Raw genomic sequence first — 20,986 nt, forward strand, 5'->3', positions numbered from 1 at the left:
TTTAGATATATGCTGCATGAAGCATTATTTCATCTATATACTACTAAAACTCTCATCTCTGTTTGATACTTTGTAACCTTTAGTTGGGCAAAATGCTGCACCATATGAAAAACTTTCTCAATGAAGTACCTCAAATGAGTACTCAAATTACTCTTGAGGAATGTGTGTATGTATATGTGTGTGTGTGTGTGTGCGCGCTGTTTTGCCCTGTAAACCGCCCTGAGTCCTTTGGGAATAGGGCGGTATATAAACTAACTAACTAAATAAATAAATAAATAAATAAATAAATAAATAAATAAATAAATAAATAAATAATACTCAAGACATATTTCCCCTGTCTCTTCCCTCCCTGATGCAGCTGACAAAGTGAGAAAAAGCCTGTGGCCTAGAGGTTAAAACAACTGCCTAATGTGCAATCAGCCCAGGTTCGAATCTCAGAAGGGTGTGGCTGACTGATGAGAACAAATAAGCTTGAAATAGCTATATAAGTCTCCCTTTAATTCTTTGTTAGCAATCCAAAAAATTTATACATACATACATACATACATACATACATACATACACACACACACACACACACACACACATATATATATATATATATATGTTTTCGTAGATTCGTAGATATATATACGTTTTTTGGCTGACTGATGAGAACAAATAAGTTTGAAATGATCATATCGGTCTCCCTTTATTCTTTGTTAGCAAGCCAAAAAAATTACACAAATATGAGCTGCCACTGCTGTGGCTACTGCCTGTAGATGGCCTTGGGCTAGGCTGAAACAGGAAATAAAATTTGTCCCGTGACTGGGACCAAGCAAGTGTATTCTGAATGCTTAACAAACATTTAAAACAGGGCTGTTGCTTCAGGGCTGTTGTTTTTAATATCTCAGGGCATGGACTGGAGAGAGGAAGGAAGGAAGGAAAGAAGCTATTAATGCCAGAAGAATCAAGGCAGATGAACTGTCAGGAACAATACATGTTCTAAGTCAGAGGTGTCAAATTGCCAGCCTGCGGGCCGGATGTGTCATGCCAAAATCACGCCCACCCCATTGCTGGCAATGGAAAAAAAAGTTGCCATACGTCGTGACACGTCACGTGACTTTGCGAGTTTGACATCCCTGTTCTAAGTGATATGTTCAAAGGTTTACAACTCCAGACACTTTTACAACAAGACTTGACCAGTCCAACAAAGCTAGGCCAGTCTGGAGTAGCACTTATCTTATGCCTCCTGAACACTTATACCTATTTTTCTCCTGAAACTTCATTATTTCATTTACAAAAATATAATATGTGTTTGGGCTATCATTAGCCCATCAGTCATTGTTGTGAGAATCACACATTATGCATTCTTCAAAGATATCATTTTTCAAATGGTATGTGGGCTGATTTTTTTCCAGAATAAACCTTTCTATTTCTATGGCCTGCTCTAAATGAGAATCACTTCTTCATCTTGCATGTGTGTTCTCTAACAAATACTTCATAGCCAGCTAGAAAGTATCCACTTATATCATGGCACTGTATAATAAATGGCACGGAATACTAGCAATAATATTTTGGCATTAACAAATACATCCTAAATCTATTCTAACAGAAGAGAATAGAAATAGTGCTCCTTTCTGACCGAAAATCATTGCTAAAGCTAAAGAATGCCTATTTATTTTGCAGCTTTGCAACAGGAATATGAATACCAACTGCAAATCAAACACTAATGCATGATAATATTTACATTGCTTTTTGAACAAATGACCATACTTGGTAAAATCGCACAATTGATAGTCAAACCAACCCTCTTAAACTTCCCTTTACAAATTAAAACATATAAATCTAGTAACATGCTAAAATAACATTTGAATTAAGGCAATTATTCTAAAGAGAAATGAGCTTTTAATAGATGTATTATCTTTATTCTTTCTGTAGTCATAGGAAAACTGATTCTGAGTGAAACTTATTATGTGCAAGGAAAAACAAAGCAAATATATCCTGCTCTGCCATGCCCATTCTCATCATCTTCATTCTCATCATCATCATCATCATCATCATCTGTCTTATTTTGCTGCTGCCGCTGCTTCTGTTTACCAACCATGCAGGCAAATGGTTGTCATGGAAAAGGTTAGATATGTTAAAAGGAAGTTCCATTGCTTTAAGAGGAAGTAAGGCCTGACAACAACAGGAAGTTCTGTGCTGTTCAGCTACTGTGACTCTCAAGAGGAAAACCCTGTGAAACAATTTGACCAGTAATTTAAAGCTAGTATGCAGGAAGGGAATATGCACTGGTGTGTGTAGAAGAGAGGAAATGATAAATACTATCTGGTATGACATGGACCAGAGATAGTGGAGCAAAAAGAATACTTTGTTTTTCCTTAAGCTAGGTTTGAGCCTCTGATTTGCCAAATGGAAAACAAAACAGAGAAACAGAGTCAAAAAAAGAAATGTGTGCGGGTTGGTGGTGGCGGCGGCTAGGGATTGCAGCTGGAGAGAGCTGAATTTATGGGGCAATATATCAGACACTTGACTTTTTGTTGTTAGAAGTCAAAGAAAACGTTTAGTTTTTTCTTTATAAAGCAAGGTTCATCAAAAGGGGTTAATATTGACTTCTAAGGGTCCATGGGAGTATTCATTGTTCTTGTTGACATTATTGTTATTTATAGTAATATGAGTTTGATATATTTAAATGTTCAAAACTGTGTTGGAAATAAGAACTACCGCTTTCCTCAAAAGTGCAAAACTCTATTCACCTTTGTTGTTTTAATTCATCTTCTTCTTTTATGGCAACTAAAGTTTTGGTTTTTCAAAAAGGTTTTAAGAGTGGGAATAGGAGTGAGTGGTCTACCCACAACAAACAGTTCATTAACTGATTTTTTTTTTACTTTGAATGAATGCGTAAGGATAGGAATAGCAGCATTTTATCTTCTAGAAATTTTCTGTTCATCTCTTCACATCCTGCACATAAATGATTTGACTTTCTGTAACCCTCCAGAAGATTTGGAAGCTGAACTGCATTACCCTCTCATCTTTTGATCATTGCCCAACCCTGAATTAAAAGAGGCTGGGTTGGAGGGAAGAGCAGGACAAACCTCTTATGATCTGTCCCATGACTTGGGAATTCTGAACCAACTGTATCTGAAATACACTATAAAGCAATCCAGTGTGGATAAAGCATGTTAAACCAAAGTATTTTATCCAAGACCATGTGTAATGAAAGCATAAGCAAGGATACTAAAAAAAAATTGCACCGAGGTGTGGAAAAATTCCTTATAAATACCTTTATATAAATACTTAATATAAATACATATGTTTATTATATAGAGAGTTTTCCATGGTTTTTTTCTCTTTGTTTTATCATGGTTGCTTTTCCATTTGCGAAAAGTGAAATTTGCCTATAGAATTCCAAAATGGCAAAAACTAAAACATGACTTTTCCATGTTAGTTCTGTATTTCTAATTTAAAATTTCACATTTACCAGAGTTTTACCCAGATGGAATCACAGGACAATGCATAAGAGAAAATAATAACTTTGTTTTTTTCATTGATTGATTTGTGTGCTGCCCATCTTGTCTACACTGATTTAATTCAACAATAATTCACATTAATGTACTAATAAGGTCAACCTGAAATACAATGTAAACTTTTTGGAATCCATAGAAAACATAGGAAACCAAACTAATAAAAACATTGAAATAAGCTCAGAGAAAATATTTTATTCGATATTTTTGATGGAAGATTCATTTGAGCAATTGCAGGATACACACAAAGGGTCTCATTTTGTAAACCTAGTTTTGGCTACTTCTGAATGAGTAGCTGAAACAGTTCAAATTTGGGTAGAAGAAGAGAGGAGTGATATGCATGTACTGTCCAGTCAAAACACTATATTATAAGCAACTCCTTTCTATAAGAAACAACCCTTGAAATAAGAGACGTCTGGCAAGTTTAAGAGAAACTAAATTGAATTGGTCTCCCCTTAAGGATCTGCAGTAAAAGAATATCTAGGACTTATTTTGTCATTTAATTGGTGTTGGAAGGTTTGTAAGCAAAAGAATATGGAACTTTATCACCAACTGCAGTTTCTCTGGTTCAGGAAGTATCTAAATTATCTTAATTGATGTGAGGTATAGTGCAGGGCTTTTCAACCAGTGGTACGGGTACCACCTGTGGTACATTGGCACCTGGCAGGTGTACATGACCATCCTAGAAGAGTGGTAGTGAGGGAGGGAAATGAGCTGAACTGGTGGCAGCACTGTGAGAGATGGCTGGAGCTGCAGGGCTGTCAGGGCTCAGCGGAAGCACCAGGATCAGCACCAGGCTCCAGTTGGAGCTCAGTGCTGATCCTGGTGCTTCTGAGCCCAGAAGAAGTGCTGATCAGCTGGAATGTTGCAGCATCTCCAGGTTCTTGTGATTTACATTCAGATGCTTGGCAACTGATTCATTTTTTCAGTGCCATTGTAACTTTGAACAGTCACTAAACGAACTATTCTAAGTTGAAGACTACCTGTACTTCATCACTTTTTTCCTTTTTTTTTTGGTCATCAAGTTTTTGACACCTTGCTAGGCAACTGGTGGTACTCGGATGTTGCCATATCCTAAAAGTGGTACAATGGGTGAAAAGGTTGAAAAGCCCTGGTCTAGTGGATGAAACTGTAATCAAATATAAGACAAAAAAAACACCCTTTTAAAAGGAGAAAGTAAACCTGGGAAGACTGTATCTCATTTTATACCTATTTATACCTTTATTCTTTTTGTGGAACAGGATAATCACTGATTCCTATGTTTATTTCTCTGTTTATAAAAATATCATTTACCACTGCATTTCTCTGAGGTTTAATTATTTTATTTCATTTCCTCATACAGGCAGACTTAGATTCAGTATCTGAAAAACCATGCTATAATAAGAGTAATTAAGTAACAGAATAAAGACTGAGTTATAGATAAATACTAACATTCCCTTATCTGGTGGTGTGAATTTTCTTTTTGAAGTGTTTAAGCAATGATGGGTTCTTAACCATTTTGTCATTGATGATTGGCACTGTGGCTGAGCCCCCAAAAGAATATTAATTATCTCTTAATTTTTTTATGTGCATTTACTGGATTTATTTCAACAGTCATCTACCCGTTATTGTGATTTAAATAGTCAAATGATGGCAAAAACAGAGGATGAAATTACCCATTATTTTATTTTTCACAAGCATTGGACAGATTGAAGTTCTGCCCAGATTTGGTTGGTTTTTTTCCATAAATGAAGCTATTGTTATTTTTTCTTTGTGTTACTGCTTCTGCCACTTCTGTTCCTTTTTCATTCTAGTTATAGTGGGGGAATTTGGTGCTTTTCCTATTAACTTATAGAACGCCTCCCAACTTCAGTTACTAATTTCACAAAATGCTATAGATCAGTTCAATTTCTTCCTTGGTGAGTTAACTCTTATACTTAAAGTGTTGCCTTCCCACCCACTTCCATTTATTTGTGATTTTCATTTATACCTTTTCCTGGAGACTTTTTCAGACACTAAATTCCTGGAATTTTAATTCCACTTTGAGGTCTAGCATGCCTGTATACTTGACTTAGTATGTTGCTTCATATAACTGAACTAGACTTAAGCTTTTAGTCAGCTTTGCAAGTCCTTATACTAATCATTGGGACAAATTGCTGAACTATCTGATACTGTGACAAAATGAGAAAATAGGATGATTACAGCTATAGTCTCCATTAAAAGATTCTAACAGAGCTAATGGCCTGTTCAAAGTTCAAAGAGAAACCTATATCAGTCAAAGTAGAATAGATCATGGAAGCTTAAAAGGGGTTATTCATTTTTAAACCTGTTTGATGTTGGTTTGCTATCATCCTGTTCAAACACAGGTGCCTCAGACTTCCAGGACCCAAATGTAAACATTGGCACAGGAGTGTAGTAGGATAATGTGTTTCTCCTCTATAAATTAAATGATGAAAAGTGTTGAATTGATAGCTATGGAAATTAAAAGCCTTTTTTAAAATACACATTGAAGGGTAGACTTCTGTTCACACTGTTCTTTTTTGACAAGTTTTATTTTCTGATCATGGGTCTGTTGAAGGGGAAAAGGGATAAGTCCACTTTTTAATGGTGACATCTATTAAGGATTATTAATGATAAGTTTCCACAATTATTGTTGTTAGAAAAAAGGAACATCTGTAAGATTGCTTAAAATGGCACTTGTGCTTAAGCTAAAATAAATGATGGACAAAAATATAGCCCATTTGTCAATTAAAAAAAGATAGAATAAAATAGAATAGAGCTGGAATGGACCTTGGAGGTCTTCTAGTCCATCCCCCTGCTCAAGCAGGAGAACCTATACCATTGTAGATAAGTGACTGTCTAGTCTCTTCTTAAATAGCTTCAGTGATGGAGTACCCATGATTTCTGAAGGCAAGCCATTCCACTGGTTAATTGTCCTCACTGTTAGGAAGTTTCTCCTTAATTCCAGTTAGCTTCTCAGTTTGATTGGTTTCCAACCATTGTTTCTTGTCCTGCCCTCTGGTACTTTGCAGAATAGTTTGAGAAGCCATGCCTTGGGACTGATAATAAAAGGGGAAGGTGTGGGCAGGGCTGATTGCTGAAGGCAACCGTTTGGAGACATTCTAAGAGAATTCTGGTCTGTTCTTGCTACTTCTGTTTAACTCTTGTTTGTTGACTCTTGTTTGATATTTTGATTTATTTATTGAAGGAAATATTCTGTTGCTTTTTTGTTTGAACTGTAAATAAATTTGATTGGGTTTTTCCAGCCTATTGAATGTAAAAAAGAAAAAGGGGTTGTCCCGGACACACAAACAGGGCCAGTTGTAGGCTGGAACAGAACACTTATAAAACAGTGCTAATACTTCACGTGATCTTGATTCTATGCCTCTGTTTATTCAACCCAGGATTGTATTAGCTTTTTTGGCGGCTGCTGCACGCTGCTGGCTCATATTCAAGTGATCATCCACTAGGATTCCAAATTCCCTCTCCCAGTTATTGTTTTTGAGCCAGGTCAAAACCAGATATACTCAGTGGTGGGATTTAGCCGGTTTGTACCACTTCAGCAGAACCAGTAGATAATTTTTTGTTGCCTAGGCCCAGAATGGACCTCCAGAAGCAGCATCCACACAAAGAACTGGTTGTTCACATATTGGAACAACTGGGTGTCAGGGGGGGGAGAAATGGTTTTGTGTGCACAACCTAAATCCCACATATGTGCAAATGAAGCTTTGTACACTCACCTGCTGCTTTGGTGGCCCTATTCCCTATGGGCTGCAGCTCAATAGCAGTCCACTGCCCAGGAGGTTGGGGACCTCTAACCTAGTATATAGCTCCTATGCAAAATGTACATTCAGTGGTCAGAATCATTATAAAATAAGAATAGAGTTGACAGCATCATAATATTTATCCTATGCTACTCCAGGATCAGTTATTTCCCACTGTTTGGCAGTTGAGCAACATATTTTTTTATTTTTTTTAAATTCCATTTATATCCCGCCCTTCTCTGAAGACTCAGGGCGGCTTACAAGCTTAGCAGTAGCCTTCATTCTACGTATATGCCTGCTTATTAGGGCTTTCACACACACCCCAAGCGGCATTATTACAAAGTCAGCTTAATTGCCCCCAACAATCTGGGTCCTCATTTTACCTACCTCGGAAGGATGGAAGGCTGAGTCAACCTTGAGCCTGGTGGGATGCGAACCTGCACTAATTGCAGGCAGCTGGTGTTACTTAAGGAGGCATTAGCCCACTGCTCCACCAAGGCTCTTTGTATACAGTTTGTATACTGTTGTGAAGTGTAAGCATATGTGATACTGCTGTGGAGTTCATGTTTTTAAGGACACTATGGTCCTGTGCCTATTTCCTATTGTGGAAAATTTAGCTTCACTCTGAATCTGGGGCTGCAGCTATTTTGGTGGGTGGGGGGGATATTTCAAGGGGAAAGGTATCTCTTTGACTCCCATATTCAGCCATTTCCTGCACACACAAAAAAGCAAAATGAAGTGGCTAAACAAGTTTCTGTAGCATCTTCTTCTGAGTCTTGTAAAAGATGCAGCTGTTTTAAGGTTTCTCATTTCGTTTATATTCCTCTTTATGGGAAGCCTCTCTTTTGAATGCCATCCACATGGTATTTATCAAGGCATGAAGTGACATTAGATAAATGGCCCTGACAATAAAGGTGCATATTTTGAAGGTCATGGTTTTCCTGCTTGTAACATCTAAGGCACAGGTGTCAAACTCGCCACGTCACGTGACGTGTCGCAACGTATTGCAACTCTTTTTGAGCTGCTGGCAATGGGGTGGGTCCAGTTTCGGTATGATGAAACCGGCCCACGGGCTGGCAGTTTGACACCCCTGATCTAAGGTGTATTATATATGTAAACAGTTAAAAATACATCAATCAACAGGTTGTTCCAGCTAGGGAAAACATTCTGACAGGAGAACACGCGGGAACTTTGACAGCTGTCAAAGTTCCCTGCACGGCGCAGGCGCAACCACTGACAGCTCGCGGCTGTCAAAACACCGGACCATGCGGAAGCCTGAGCTGTCAAAGAGCAGACGACGCGGATTGGTCCGGATAGACGCGGCGCCAAAATGAACGCTCCTGATTGGCCCTCGCTGTCAGCTGCCGGCTATAAAAGCCGGGCAAGTTATTCTATGTTTGTCTTGCTCACAATAAACCTTATAGTTAAGTAGCCTGTCGTCCGAGTGGTCCTTCGGCTACTTCACTGGCGACGAAGGTGGGATCGCTCCGGAGCTGAAGTCACAGCTGAGGAAGAGAGTTTCCGAGCTGAAGTCACGGCCGAGGAAGAGAGTTCCCGGCAAGAGCTGTCACTGGAAGTTTTAACTTCCAAAGGAGCGACCCAGGACCGGACGACATGGCAAACTTCGGGCGTGTGAGGGAATTCGATACCCGCCATCCCGAGAGATGGCAATCACACCTGGGCCAGGTCGAGGGATTCCTCCTCGTCAGTAAAATCACTGACGACAGAGCAAAGGCCGCCGCTCTACTATACATCAGCGGACCTCCAGTGTACGACGCTGCCGTGGGCCTGTTTAGCCCGGTGCCCATCACAGAGGTCTCCTACGCAGACCTGGTGGACCAGCTGAACAAGTACTATATGCCGGCTCGCTCAGAACTGTACTGGCGGGTCCAATTCGCCCAGAAGAAACAGCGACCAGACGAGCCCGCCAACGAGTTCATCGCTGGGGTCAGACACGCCGCGCGGAACTGCTGTTTCCCCGACCTGGAGGACCGCATCAGAGACCAGGTGGTGATCGGGTTGAGGGACGAGAGGCTGCAGAAGAAGCTGACATCCAAACCCGACATGAGCCTGGCAGAATTGACCCGAGAAATCATGGCGTATGAGTACAGCCACAAGAAGAAATCGACCGCCACGACCCCTGAGAGCCCAGCAACGGTATACCAAGAGAGCGCCACGCTCAGCGACAGCGACGAGTCGGTGGACTTCACTGACGGGGAAGCCCTCCAGCGGAAAATGGAACGCAGACAACAGAGGAGAAGCGACACCTCGGATCATCGCAGAACCAAGAACCCCCTGCCGCCACCACCGCGTTACGAGCAACGGGCCGCCTGCGCCAGCTGTGGGGGCAATCATGCCCGAGGAAGCTGCCGGTTCAGAAACGCTAAGTGCCACAATTGTGGAAAGACCGGCCACATCAAACCGGTGTGCCGCAGCCGGGGGCGCGACAACATCAATGATCTGGAGACCAATCCCCCAGGTAGGCCAGCTACCCGGGCCATCAGAGAAAAAACGCCAGGGAACCTAATAGAAACAATTGACAGGGTACACAGCCTAAGCTCTAAGGTGAGGATCAGGGTAAAAATTCAGGGAGTGCCCTGCCTCATGGAAGTAGACTCAGGGTCAGCAGTCTCTTTAATTTCATTTGGAACGTACCAGGAGATCTGCCGACAAAGCAAGGGAAAAATTCCTCTGAGGCAAACCCAGGTCCACCTAGCAGACTTCCAGAAAACCCCCATTCCTCTGGAGGGGAGGGCTAAGGTTGTCGTGCAGTACAAAGGGTTCAAGGATCCCTTAGAAGTTCTAGTTACGCCAGGAAACCGCACCAACCTGATAGGGTTAAACTGGTTCGGGCCTCTAGGAATCACCATAACGGGGGTAAATACAATTCAATCACCCAGCCTAGAAGCCGTTTGCAACAAGTATGCAGACGTCTTCGATGGCACGTTAGGAAAATACACTGGTCCCCCCATCTCCTTACAGTTAAACCCAGCAATCCAACCCATAAAGATAAGAGCTAGGAGAGTACCCTTTGCCCTTAAAGAAAAAATAGAAAACGAACTTGATCGCCTCATAGGTCTCGGGGTGCTCGAACCTACGGAAGGGGGAAGCTGGGAGACCCCAATAGTCACCCCTATTAAACCTAACGGGGAAGTGAGATTATGCGCGGACTATAAAGCGACCCTTAACCTAGCCCTCAGCCCCCACGCTTACCCGGTGCCAGCGGTAAGGGACGTATTTGCTTCCATCCGCTCTGGCGCCATTTTCGCCAAACTTGATCTCACGCAGGCGTATTTGCAACTGCCTGTCACTAATGACACCGCGGAAGCCCAGACAATTGTCACCCACCGCGGTGCCTTTAAAGTGAAAAGGCTCCAATTCGGCATATTGGCAGCCCCGGGTATCTTTCAGGGTATCATGGAGAAAACCCTGAAAGGAATACCCGGGGTCTGCCCCTATTTCGACGATGTTCTCATCGCCGGAGAAAACGAAGCAAACTTAGCTGACAGGCTGTCAGCTGTGCTGAGCCGGCTTAGAGAAGCCGGCCTTAAACTTAAACGGGAAAAGTGCTCTATTGGAGTCACATCCACAGAATTCCTAGGGTACAAAATAGACGGCCAAGGCATCCATCCCACCACAGAAAAACTAAGGGCTATTCAAACAGCACCAAGCCCAAGGAATAAACAAGAGCTCCAAGCTTTTTTAGGGTTATTAAACTTTTATCATGCCTTCCTTCCCCATAAAGCCACTATCGCTGAGCCTCTGCACAGGCTCCTGGACAAGGGAACTGTTTGGTCCTGGACCAAAATACATGAAAATAGTTTCCAATCATTAAAAAAGATTATTTGTCACAGCTCAACGATCACCCTTTTCAGAGAAGACACCCCAATATGCATCGCTTGCGATGCCTCTCCCTATGGAATCGGGGCAGTATTAAGTCATTTATTCAAGGACGGTACACAAAGACCCATAGCCTTTTATTCACGCACTCTGTCTAAAGCAGAAAGGAATTATGCACAAATAGACAGAGAAGCCCTAGCAATAGTCGCAGGGGTTAAAAAATTTCATGACTACCTCTATGGGAGACCCTTTACTATATTTACAGATCACAAACCCCTTCTGGGCATATTCACGTGGAATAAAACTACACCACAGATTCTCTCACCGAGAATACTACGGTGGTCCACATTCTTATCGGCCTATTCCTATCAGTTAATACATAAACCGGGGAAGGAATTAGGACACGCAGACTGCCTCAGCAGACTGCCCATTCAAAGCAAGGACTCAGACCCAGCCCCAGCTGGACTGATTCTAGCAATCTCTCAACTTCCAGACTGTCCCCTGTCTGCAAACATTATAGCTAACAATTCAGCTAAAGACAAAATACTTAGCAGAATCCTCAAATGGGCCACAACAGGGTGGCCAACACAAAACCCACACCCCCAATTCCAGCCATATTTTAGCAGAAAAAATGAAATATCTACTCATAGGGGATGCCTGCTGTGGGGAAATCGGGTCATAATACCAGAGAAGAACTTAAACCAAACATTACACATTTTACATGAAGGACATCCAGGCATTGTCAAGATGAAAGCTATGGCCAGAAGTTATGTCTGGTGGCCTGGCATAGATAAAGAGATAGAAAGATATGTGGGAGGGTGCTACACCTGTCAAGCGACCCGAAACGAGCCACCCCAAGCACCAATTCACAAATGGGAAACAACGAGGAACCCATGGTCACGTATACATTTAGATTTCGCAGGACCTATCCAGGGGCAAAGTTTCCTAATTGTAGTGGACAGCTATTCTAAATGGCTAGAAGTCACTCCCCTTAGAAAAACAACGTCAGGAGCCACTATACAAGCCTTAAGGAAAATATTCGCCACACATGGTCTTCCAGACACCATAGTTTCAGACAATGGACCTCAATTCACCTCTCGTGAATTTCAGATGTTCGCTATGAAGAATTGTATTAGGCTGGTCACGTCTGCGCCGTTCCACCCATCGACGAACGGGATGGCTGAAATTATGGTGCGGTCCACAAAAGAAGCTTTGAAAAAATTCGCAAAGGGGAACTGGCAGCGGCGTCTCAGCCAGTTCCTCATGTCACAACACGCAACTCCATGCACAACAACGGGCAAATCCCCGTCGGAGCTGAGATGGGGGAGGAGGCTGATAACGCGGCTCGACAGACTGCATCCTGACACATACCCGGAAGAAAACGAGCACCCCTACCCAAACCGCACACTCAAACCAGGGCAAATGATATGGGCACGCTCATATACGGATAAAAACAAGTGGGTCCAGGGGACAGTACTAAAACAAACGGGACCCATTTCCTACCTAATATCCACACAAACTCACGGCAACCTACGCCGCCATATCGACCAACTCAGACCCAGACACCCACCACACAACTCAGAACACCAACCAGAGGAACTCGATCTGCAACCCCCCCCAGAAATACTACCTATACCAAACCAAGAGGAAGAAGAGCAAGGAAACGAACTACCAGAACCAGACAACCCCCCACTTCCTCGCCGTTCCAACAGGAACCGAAGAGCCCCCGCCTACCTAAAAGACTACCAGTGGGCAGGTTCCGGCAACCAAGGGGGAGGGAACGCTCCAGGGGAGGGGTAAGGGGTGTATTATATATGTAAACAGTTAAAAATACATCAATCAACAGGTTGTTCCAGCTAGGGAAAACATTCTGACAGGAGAACACGCGGGAACTTTGACAGCTGTCAAAGTTCCCTGCACGGCGCAGGCGCAACCACTGACAGCTCGCGGCTGTCAAAACACCGGACCATGCGGAAGCCTGAGCTGTCAAAGAGCAGACGACGCGGATTGGTCCGGATAGACGCGGCGCCAAAATGAACGCTCCTGATTGGCCCTCGCTGTCAGCTGCCGGCTATAAAAGCCGGGCAAGTTATTCTATGTTTGTCTTGCTCTCAATAAACCTTATAGTTAAGTAGCCTGTCGTCCGAGTGGTCCTTCGGCTACTTCATAAGGTTATCTTGAATCATAGAAGAACTAGATAAAGTAAAACTAGACTGCCTATTTGAAGCACCACTTATAATGGTTAAGTGAGAAGATAATGTGAAAACCCCAATGCTTGGAAAATTTGAAGGCAGGCCAAATGATATCTCCAAAACATTGAGTAGAGCAGAAAGTGACCAGGAAAATTCTGCAGAAAATATAGCTTTTAAAAATATATATATATATATATACAATTGGCTAACATTTCCTTGACATGCTACCACTTTAAGTTGTAGTTTTAAAAAAAGCTTTATTGTCTTAATATGTTCATTGTGAGTTGTTTTTCACCCAAGTAATATTAGGGGCCTACATTCTCTTTTTATTCCTCATCTGGTTTCCATTCTGGTTGTAAAACGAGGACCTTTTCCCTTCCTGGCAAAACTAGCAGAAACTTTGTGACACAATTCCCTCTTCCAACTTCTAAGCCTCCAGTATGGTTTCAATTACAGACATAAGTAGATTGGGAAATTCAGCCATGCCTCTCTTTTCCTCATATATAACAGCTTTCCTTTTTTAAAAAAGTTCTGTCTACTGCCCCTTGAAGAATGGAAAACTTGTTCATTTGTACATGTTGTTGGAAAAAAAGACAGTTACTACAAAAGTTTAATATATAGTTTCTTCTTTCTCTGTCTCTCTGAATTAGATTAATGTTGTGGTTATTTTCCACTAAGACCTGCTGCAGACAATTTAGGAGAAAATTATCTCAGTACTTAGTGTGCTATGATTACCATCTTAAGCCCAGCTCCTGCTAGTACTGAGTCAGAGAGCTAAACTACTTCTGGATTTTGACATTACTGAAAAAGAACATTTTTGTCCTCTGCTTTCATAGTCAATTCTTTGAGAAGTTTGGCTTTGCAGGAAATTGATGCATAGCCCCTTAATCCTTGGAACTTGAGGTCAAGGCTTACAATTTTTGATCGTAAGTGAAATGAGTGTCTGGTGAATGTTTCTTGACATCACAAAAGCCACACTTTAGTCATAAGAAGCAGTTGTTCTGATGTAAAAGAGTTCAGGATGGGAGAACAGCAGGAAATAGTCTGTATAAAAAAGGGGAGGAGGTCACTATCCTGGTGGTGGAAATATAGGGTTGCATGCCAGATTTCATTACCAATCAAATGACAAGTAAGACAAGGAGGAAAAAAAAAAGCTTAGCAATTTGATGTTTGAACCAGAAAAACAAAAGTATTTCTGGCCAGTTTGGAAGAAAATAGGACAAGAGCAAACAGAATAAGATTTTCTGCCGATTTAATTTTCTCCTGGAAAACCCAGGCAATTTTTACATGTCTTTCTCTCTTCTTGTATTTGCATATGAGAATACAGTATGTTTTCACTGTTAGATGTAATTCTTATTCCCACTGTTAAGCAGTTCACCAATAAAAAGTTCCTAAAAATGATGATTTTCAAATTTCAAAATGTGAAGTATTTTGCTTTCTTGGGAGCTACATTACACTGATAATGGTTTTATAGAGAGCAGACATATCCTGTCATTGTATGGAGCATGTTTAATGAGGTTTCTAAACTCTGAATCTGTAACTATCTTATTTTCTCCAAAATTAAGCAGCCACCATTGTTCATTCAAGCCAGAAACAGGAAGAGCATATCTTATTTTAAGAATCTAGACATGACTCCACAACAAACTGAGATTACAGTATGTCAAAATAATGAAATCTGAGTGGTGATGCCATGATACAAATCCCACATTTATGTACTTGCATCCTGACATATGCCAGAAATTCTCAAGTTCCAGGTTTTAGTTATTTTTATGTATAGATGCCTATGAGTTACGGTTTACCAACAAATCAAGATGTCTTAATGGATTTACATTTGTGGTATACTTCATTTAGCATATTAGAGATGTGAAAAAATATCCTTTTTAGCCACATGTTATAAATCACGGATAAGCTGTGTGGATGTAAAAACTTTTCACACAATATCATATTTTAAGACATATTTGCAGGGCTGCATCACAACAGGTTGACTCAGCCTTCCATCCTTCCGAGGTAGGTAAAATGAGGACCCAGATTGTTGGGGGCAATTAAGCTGACTTTGTAATAATGCCGCTTGGGGTGTGTGTGAAAGCCCTAATAAGCAGGCATATACATAGAATGAAGGCTACTGCTAAGCTTGTAAGCCGCCCTGAGTCTTCGGAGAAGGGCGGGATATAAATGGAATTTTAAAAAAACATAGGCCTTATTTGTGAGAGGCTATCTGTATGGTTTTACACATAAATCCTCCATGATATTAGATCTTTCATGCAAGATGCAGAGTGGGTTCACATGTATCATTAAGCCAGAGGGCAGCTTGTTCAGTTTTAGTTTAGCATGCTAAGAGAATTACAGTGATTATAGATCATAGCTTAATAGCAGGATATGCACATGACACTTAGTCAAAATGTGGTTTTCTTGTTTGTAGCATACCATATGAAAATAGCCATTATGGTTTAAAAACCTTGTTGTAGGGAATAATGTATTATATAAATGCAGCTATTTGTGTTTTATTCCAAAATGGAAGTTAAACTATGGCTTAGTTTTTTGTACTGAACCAACGTGTATATTTTGCAAATATTATATAGATTAGACAAATCATAGATTACCTTTATGTGCATGCAAGGTCAGAATTTAGTAATGTTGCTAAAAGTTTCAATATTTTATTTTTGCTATTTTTTATAATAGGAATAAAATGGCAGAGCAATCTGGAAATGAATGTAAATATCTGTTAATATGAGAATTCATGTATGAATTCAACAGCATCAATTCATCTATAACTATGATACATTTTCTGGAAAACTGTAATTTACAGAAACTTGCACAATTGTATTAATTGGCAAAATGTTAATATAATAAGATAATTATTTAAGCAATCATATTTATCCATTGAAGTATATCTTATACTTCAGCTAGATCTGAGTTTTTCCTATAAAACAATTTGTTTATTTAGTTAAATGAATAGAAATATATTTCACCATATTATCACACTTCATATAGTCTGAAACCATAAAATAGAAATAAAACTGAAAAGAATGGAGTAAGTGCTTGAGGCCACAATTGTAAACATGACTACAGACTATCTTGTTCTTGTAAAAAGAAATTTGTTGTTCTAAATGTGAGATAACTAGAGATAATACCTTTCAGAAATCTCAGAGCAATTATTTCTTGCAAATTGGGTGGGTTTTTAAAAATAAAAATAGGCAAATATGGTGAGAAATTATGATACAAGTATTGTTTATTTTTAATGTTCTTTACAAATATGATGCCACTTTTTAAAAATATGATATATAACTTGCTTTGCTTATGAAACTCTGGTGTATTGTATAGAAACGAAATGTATAAGTTGATTAACATAATAATGAGAAATGATTCCATTGAGTTACTTCAGCTATCCTAATTTTTGCTGTAACTATAGTTACAAGCTGCTGAATAATAACAAAGTGCCATCCCTGTAATTTTGCTTATGTATGATAAGTAGGCAAGCAGAAGTTAAAATTGAAAACAAAATGGAAAACATCGTTGTAAAAGAAAAGCCTTTGATCTCCATAATGGACATGATTGGCTAGAGAATTCTCAGAGTGGAAGTGCACACTTCTTAAAGTGGGCAAATTTGAGAAACACTGCCCTATAGAAACTGAAAATATTATATTTCAGAAAAAGTCTGAAAGAAGGCAATGAGACAGAATGCACATTTGTCCACATAAAAATGTTTTTCTAAAATTGGTCTCATTCTCTGAATCTGAGCTACTCCTTTTGATCCCTTATTTTTATCTTTGCGTAAGTGTTTGGTGTTTGTATTGAATGAGATTTCCTTGCTCTTTCACAGATTTTGGGTTTTTTTTAATTTTGGTGTATTGCCAAATTTAGATCATTTTTTCCACTTCTTATGTATTTCTGGTGTGTGTGTGTGTGTGTGTGTGTGTAAATTTCCATATTTTTCCCCAGACCTCTGTCTAGAGATAAGCTGGCAAGAAAAAAAAGAGATATTGTTCCATTTTACAAAAGTAGAACCATATACTGTACCTATTTCTACCTGCCATACATATGCTTAGAAAAAGGGAGTTTATTCTGCTTTTTATCTAGCAATTATTTTGATTAATAGTTGCACCATAACTGTATACCAGTGGTGGGATTCAGCCAGTTCGCACTAGAACCGGTAGCTAATTTTTTGTTGCCCAGGCCCAGAATGGACTTCTGGAAGTGGCATCCACACAGAAAACCCGTTTGTTCATATATTTGAATCCCACAACTGCTGTATACTCTTTATTCATCATCAGTAAAATTTTAGTAACAAATATTAATAATGATGTTTAATTCTTTATCTCATTCTTGTAGTTCCTATAGTACTGAAGAACTGTGCAGAGTTCATTGAGACTCATGGAATTGTGGATGGAATCTATCGACTTTCTGGTGTGACATCCAATATTCAGAAACTGAGGTGACAAAAATGAATCCATGTTAAGCCTCTTATGCACTTTGTTTTTCATGAGGGGGCTATAAATATAAATATGTGGATTGAACCTTGATTTTTTATTTAAAAATATAACACTAGAATATGAAAGGTAACTACAAAATAAATTCAGTAACAACTTGAGTGTCATTATATGGCAGTTTTCAACAAGACCTAAATGATTTAAATTGTAGGTAGACATTTTCATATAGTTCAGTTTATTTAATTATCGTCTAAGACTATTTACTTCACTAATAAATATGGAACAGCTTATGAGGAGTAAAACAAAAAAAAGTAAAATACAGAAGGCTAATAAGAAAAATAGTGTCAGGGAAAGAATGATATCCATATAAAATACAATGGGTTCACACTTAACCCAAAATTTGTTGGAAGAGTCAGACCTTTAATACCCTCAACACAGAAAATACAGGTTTCTGGAAACTTCTAAAATGATATTGCTTAATTTAATGACACCTGGAGTGATTAACTCCTGTCAGGTATTACAAATGAAGAGAAGTGGTTCTGCAAGCTGTATGCCATGTTGATATTCCCTGCACCTCCAATATTATGGTCACAGACAAGCATTACAAATAAGTATTAAAAATAAAATAAGATTAAATTAAATTAAATTAAATTTAAAAAGACAATATAATATTTAACAATTGTCATAGATCATCAGTGGGCAAAGTCTGCTTAATTTTGAAGACAGTGTTACAAAATTTAGCTACCTTCAAAGACACATTGGATTGATGCAATAACAGCAATTGAAGATAAAAAAGACTGGTGTTTCCCAAGAATTTTATCAGGTGAGGTGTTAGGAGATGGGTCAGTGAGTCCTTATAGAACAGGGGTGTCAAACTCAATTTCATTGAGGGCTGCATCAGCATTGCGGTTGCCCTTGGGGCTGGGTGGGTATGGCCAGGGTGGGCGTGGCCTGCTGGGTGGGCATGGCTAGAGTGCGTATGGCCTACTGGGTGGGCATGGCCAGCTCTACATCGTTTGCATCAAGGGTGCCTATGGGGGCCTGGGCAGGAGTGGGACAGATCTGAGGGTCTCTGGCAGAAGGAGGGTCTCTGGGCCAGGGCCAAGGCAGTGGGGGCCGTTCCCTCACTGTTTCCAGGATGACTTCACGGGCCACATGAAACCGCTTCGCGGGCCTTGTGTTTGACATGTCTGTTATAGAAGGTACAGTAGAGTAGAATGTGAGCAAAGTTATTCAAACATTAGAATTGTCACTGTTTGCAAATGAAATCTTGATCATATTCAGGGCTTTTGAAAGATATTTAATTCTCCCTATTCTATTTTTTAAAGCTCATGTAATTATTTTTCATTTTTTTGCTTGATTTACTGGTGTCAAGCAATGGATCCATACAAAAAAGCTTCATTTATTCATTTTCAACACTTTTTTACATGGTGGTGGTGGGGCACAAAGCTTGAAATGTTTATTTTCTTGTATATATGTATGTGTATTGTAGCTTTCTATGACTCTGCCCCTAGACAGGTTTTGATATTATAGCCAGTAGTTCAACTGTGGCTTATAATAAATTCTCTCCATGTAAGTGGCATTTATACCATACTTATTACACTATATGAAACTATAATATGCAGAATCCATGTAGCTCTCAAGGTTATGATAAGTTTCCATGGTGATTCTAGGTGCCAAGCAGGTTTTCTATGCCTGACTTACAGTATTATATTATCAGATCTTTGTTACCAAATCAGAATACTTTTTTTTGTAAAAGGAAGATGTGAATTTTGTTTCTATCTCATTCTATTTATTAAGACCAGTATATCCCCTTCTCTGTTGTTGCAGACAAGAGTTTGTTTCAGATCAATGCCCAGACCTGACTAGGGAAGTTTACCAACAAGATATTCACTGTGTTGGATCACTTTGCAAGTTATACTTCAGGGAACTACCAAATCCTCTTCTCACATATGAACTTTACAAGAAATTCACGGTGAGATATTTCTGTTCTATTTTCTATTTTCATTGTGGATGAAGGGGTTATTGTAGCTTTACAATGCATTCCATTTTTGTGTATGTACTAGCAGGAAAAACAAAATTCCTGGGTCTCCTCAAATGTTCAGGTTTTATCCTGTGCCTTCTCCCAGGCTTTAACTTGAATCTAGCTTAAATGCATTTGTAATTACTTAGCCAAAAGACACAATATAAGAATAATATAGCCCAGGATTTCCCATTGTTTGCCATATGGCAATTTTTATTATAATGGAGGGAAAAAGTTTAAATACATGGAAATAAAGATATTACATGTAAATTAGTTCTTTATCTTTTCCCAGCCTTCTTTTTTCCCCAAGGGGGTGGTACAGTGTCTAGCTTATTACTCTAAGGCTAAATGCAAGCATTGAATTGAATTGTACTTTTTAATGTTTAGTAAGGCCACACAGGGAATACTGCATCCAGTTTTTTTCACCACATTACAAAAAAGACGTTGAGACTTTGGAAAAAGTACAGAAAAGAGTAACTAGGATAATTAAAGACCTGGAGACTAAAACATATGAAGAACAGTTGCAGGATTTAGGTTTGGCTAGTCTAGAGAAAAGAAGGGCTGGGGGGACATGATAGCAGTATTCCAGTGTTTGAGAGGTCACCACAAAGAGGTGGGCGTCAACTTATTTTCCAAAACACCAGAGAGCAGGACAAAAAAAAAATATGGATGGAAACTAATCAAGGAGAGAAGCAACCTAGAATTAAGGATAAACTTGCTAACAGTGAGAACAATTAACCAGTGGAACAGCTTGCCATCAAATGTTATGGGTGCTTTATCACTGGAGGTTTTTAAGAAGAAACTGGACAGTCACTTGTCCAAAATGGTAGGATCTCCTGTTTGAGCAAGGGGTTGGACTAGAAGACCACCAAGGTTCCTTCTAGCTCTCTTCTGATTGATGTTTGATATAGAGTTGTTTCTCTGAGAAAGTGCCAAACTGAATGGCATTCTAGTTTGTGTTGATGCATTTACTTTTTGTGAAAAAGCAGAGGAGGTATTTTCAAGGAAAACAGGTAGTTCCATCAGCTGGTCAGCTGCCTCACACGGCACCACATGGAAGAAGGGTATCTATTGGCTTTGAAGACCATAAACATCCACATGGCACAACTCCTATCATTTTTACATGTGTGTGATGTTGATATACATACAAAAGAAATGGTTTTTGGATCATGACAGCATGGATTTGGCCTATTGCTGCATAGGTATATCTTATTAATGACAAAAACATCATATAAAGTGATTTTCTGTCAAGGTG

General features: G+C 39.7%; 1 protein-coding gene across 1 annotated transcript in view; it reads left to right on the top strand.

Annotated features, from left to right (window-relative positions):
* Positions 1 to 20,986, top strand: part of ARHGAP31 (Rho GTPase activating protein 31) — a gene marked incomplete at its 5' end in the record, with an annotated part of 114,606 nt that overhangs the window by 48,857 nt on the left and 44,763 nt on the right. Inside the window, 2 exons of the mRNA XM_081327279.1 lie at positions 17,611 to 17,713; positions 19,539 to 19,683. Of these exons, the coding sequence (XP_081183405.1) occupies positions 17,611 to 17,713; positions 19,539 to 19,683 (248 nt within the window). The remainder of the gene's footprint in view (positions 1 to 17,610; positions 17,714 to 19,538; positions 19,684 to 20,986) is intronic.

Source organism: Vipera berus (genome assembly GCF_964194415.1).
Source record: "Vipera berus genome assembly, chromosome: 4".
Lineage (NCBI taxonomy): Eukaryota > Metazoa > Chordata > Lepidosauria > Squamata > Viperidae > Vipera > Vipera berus.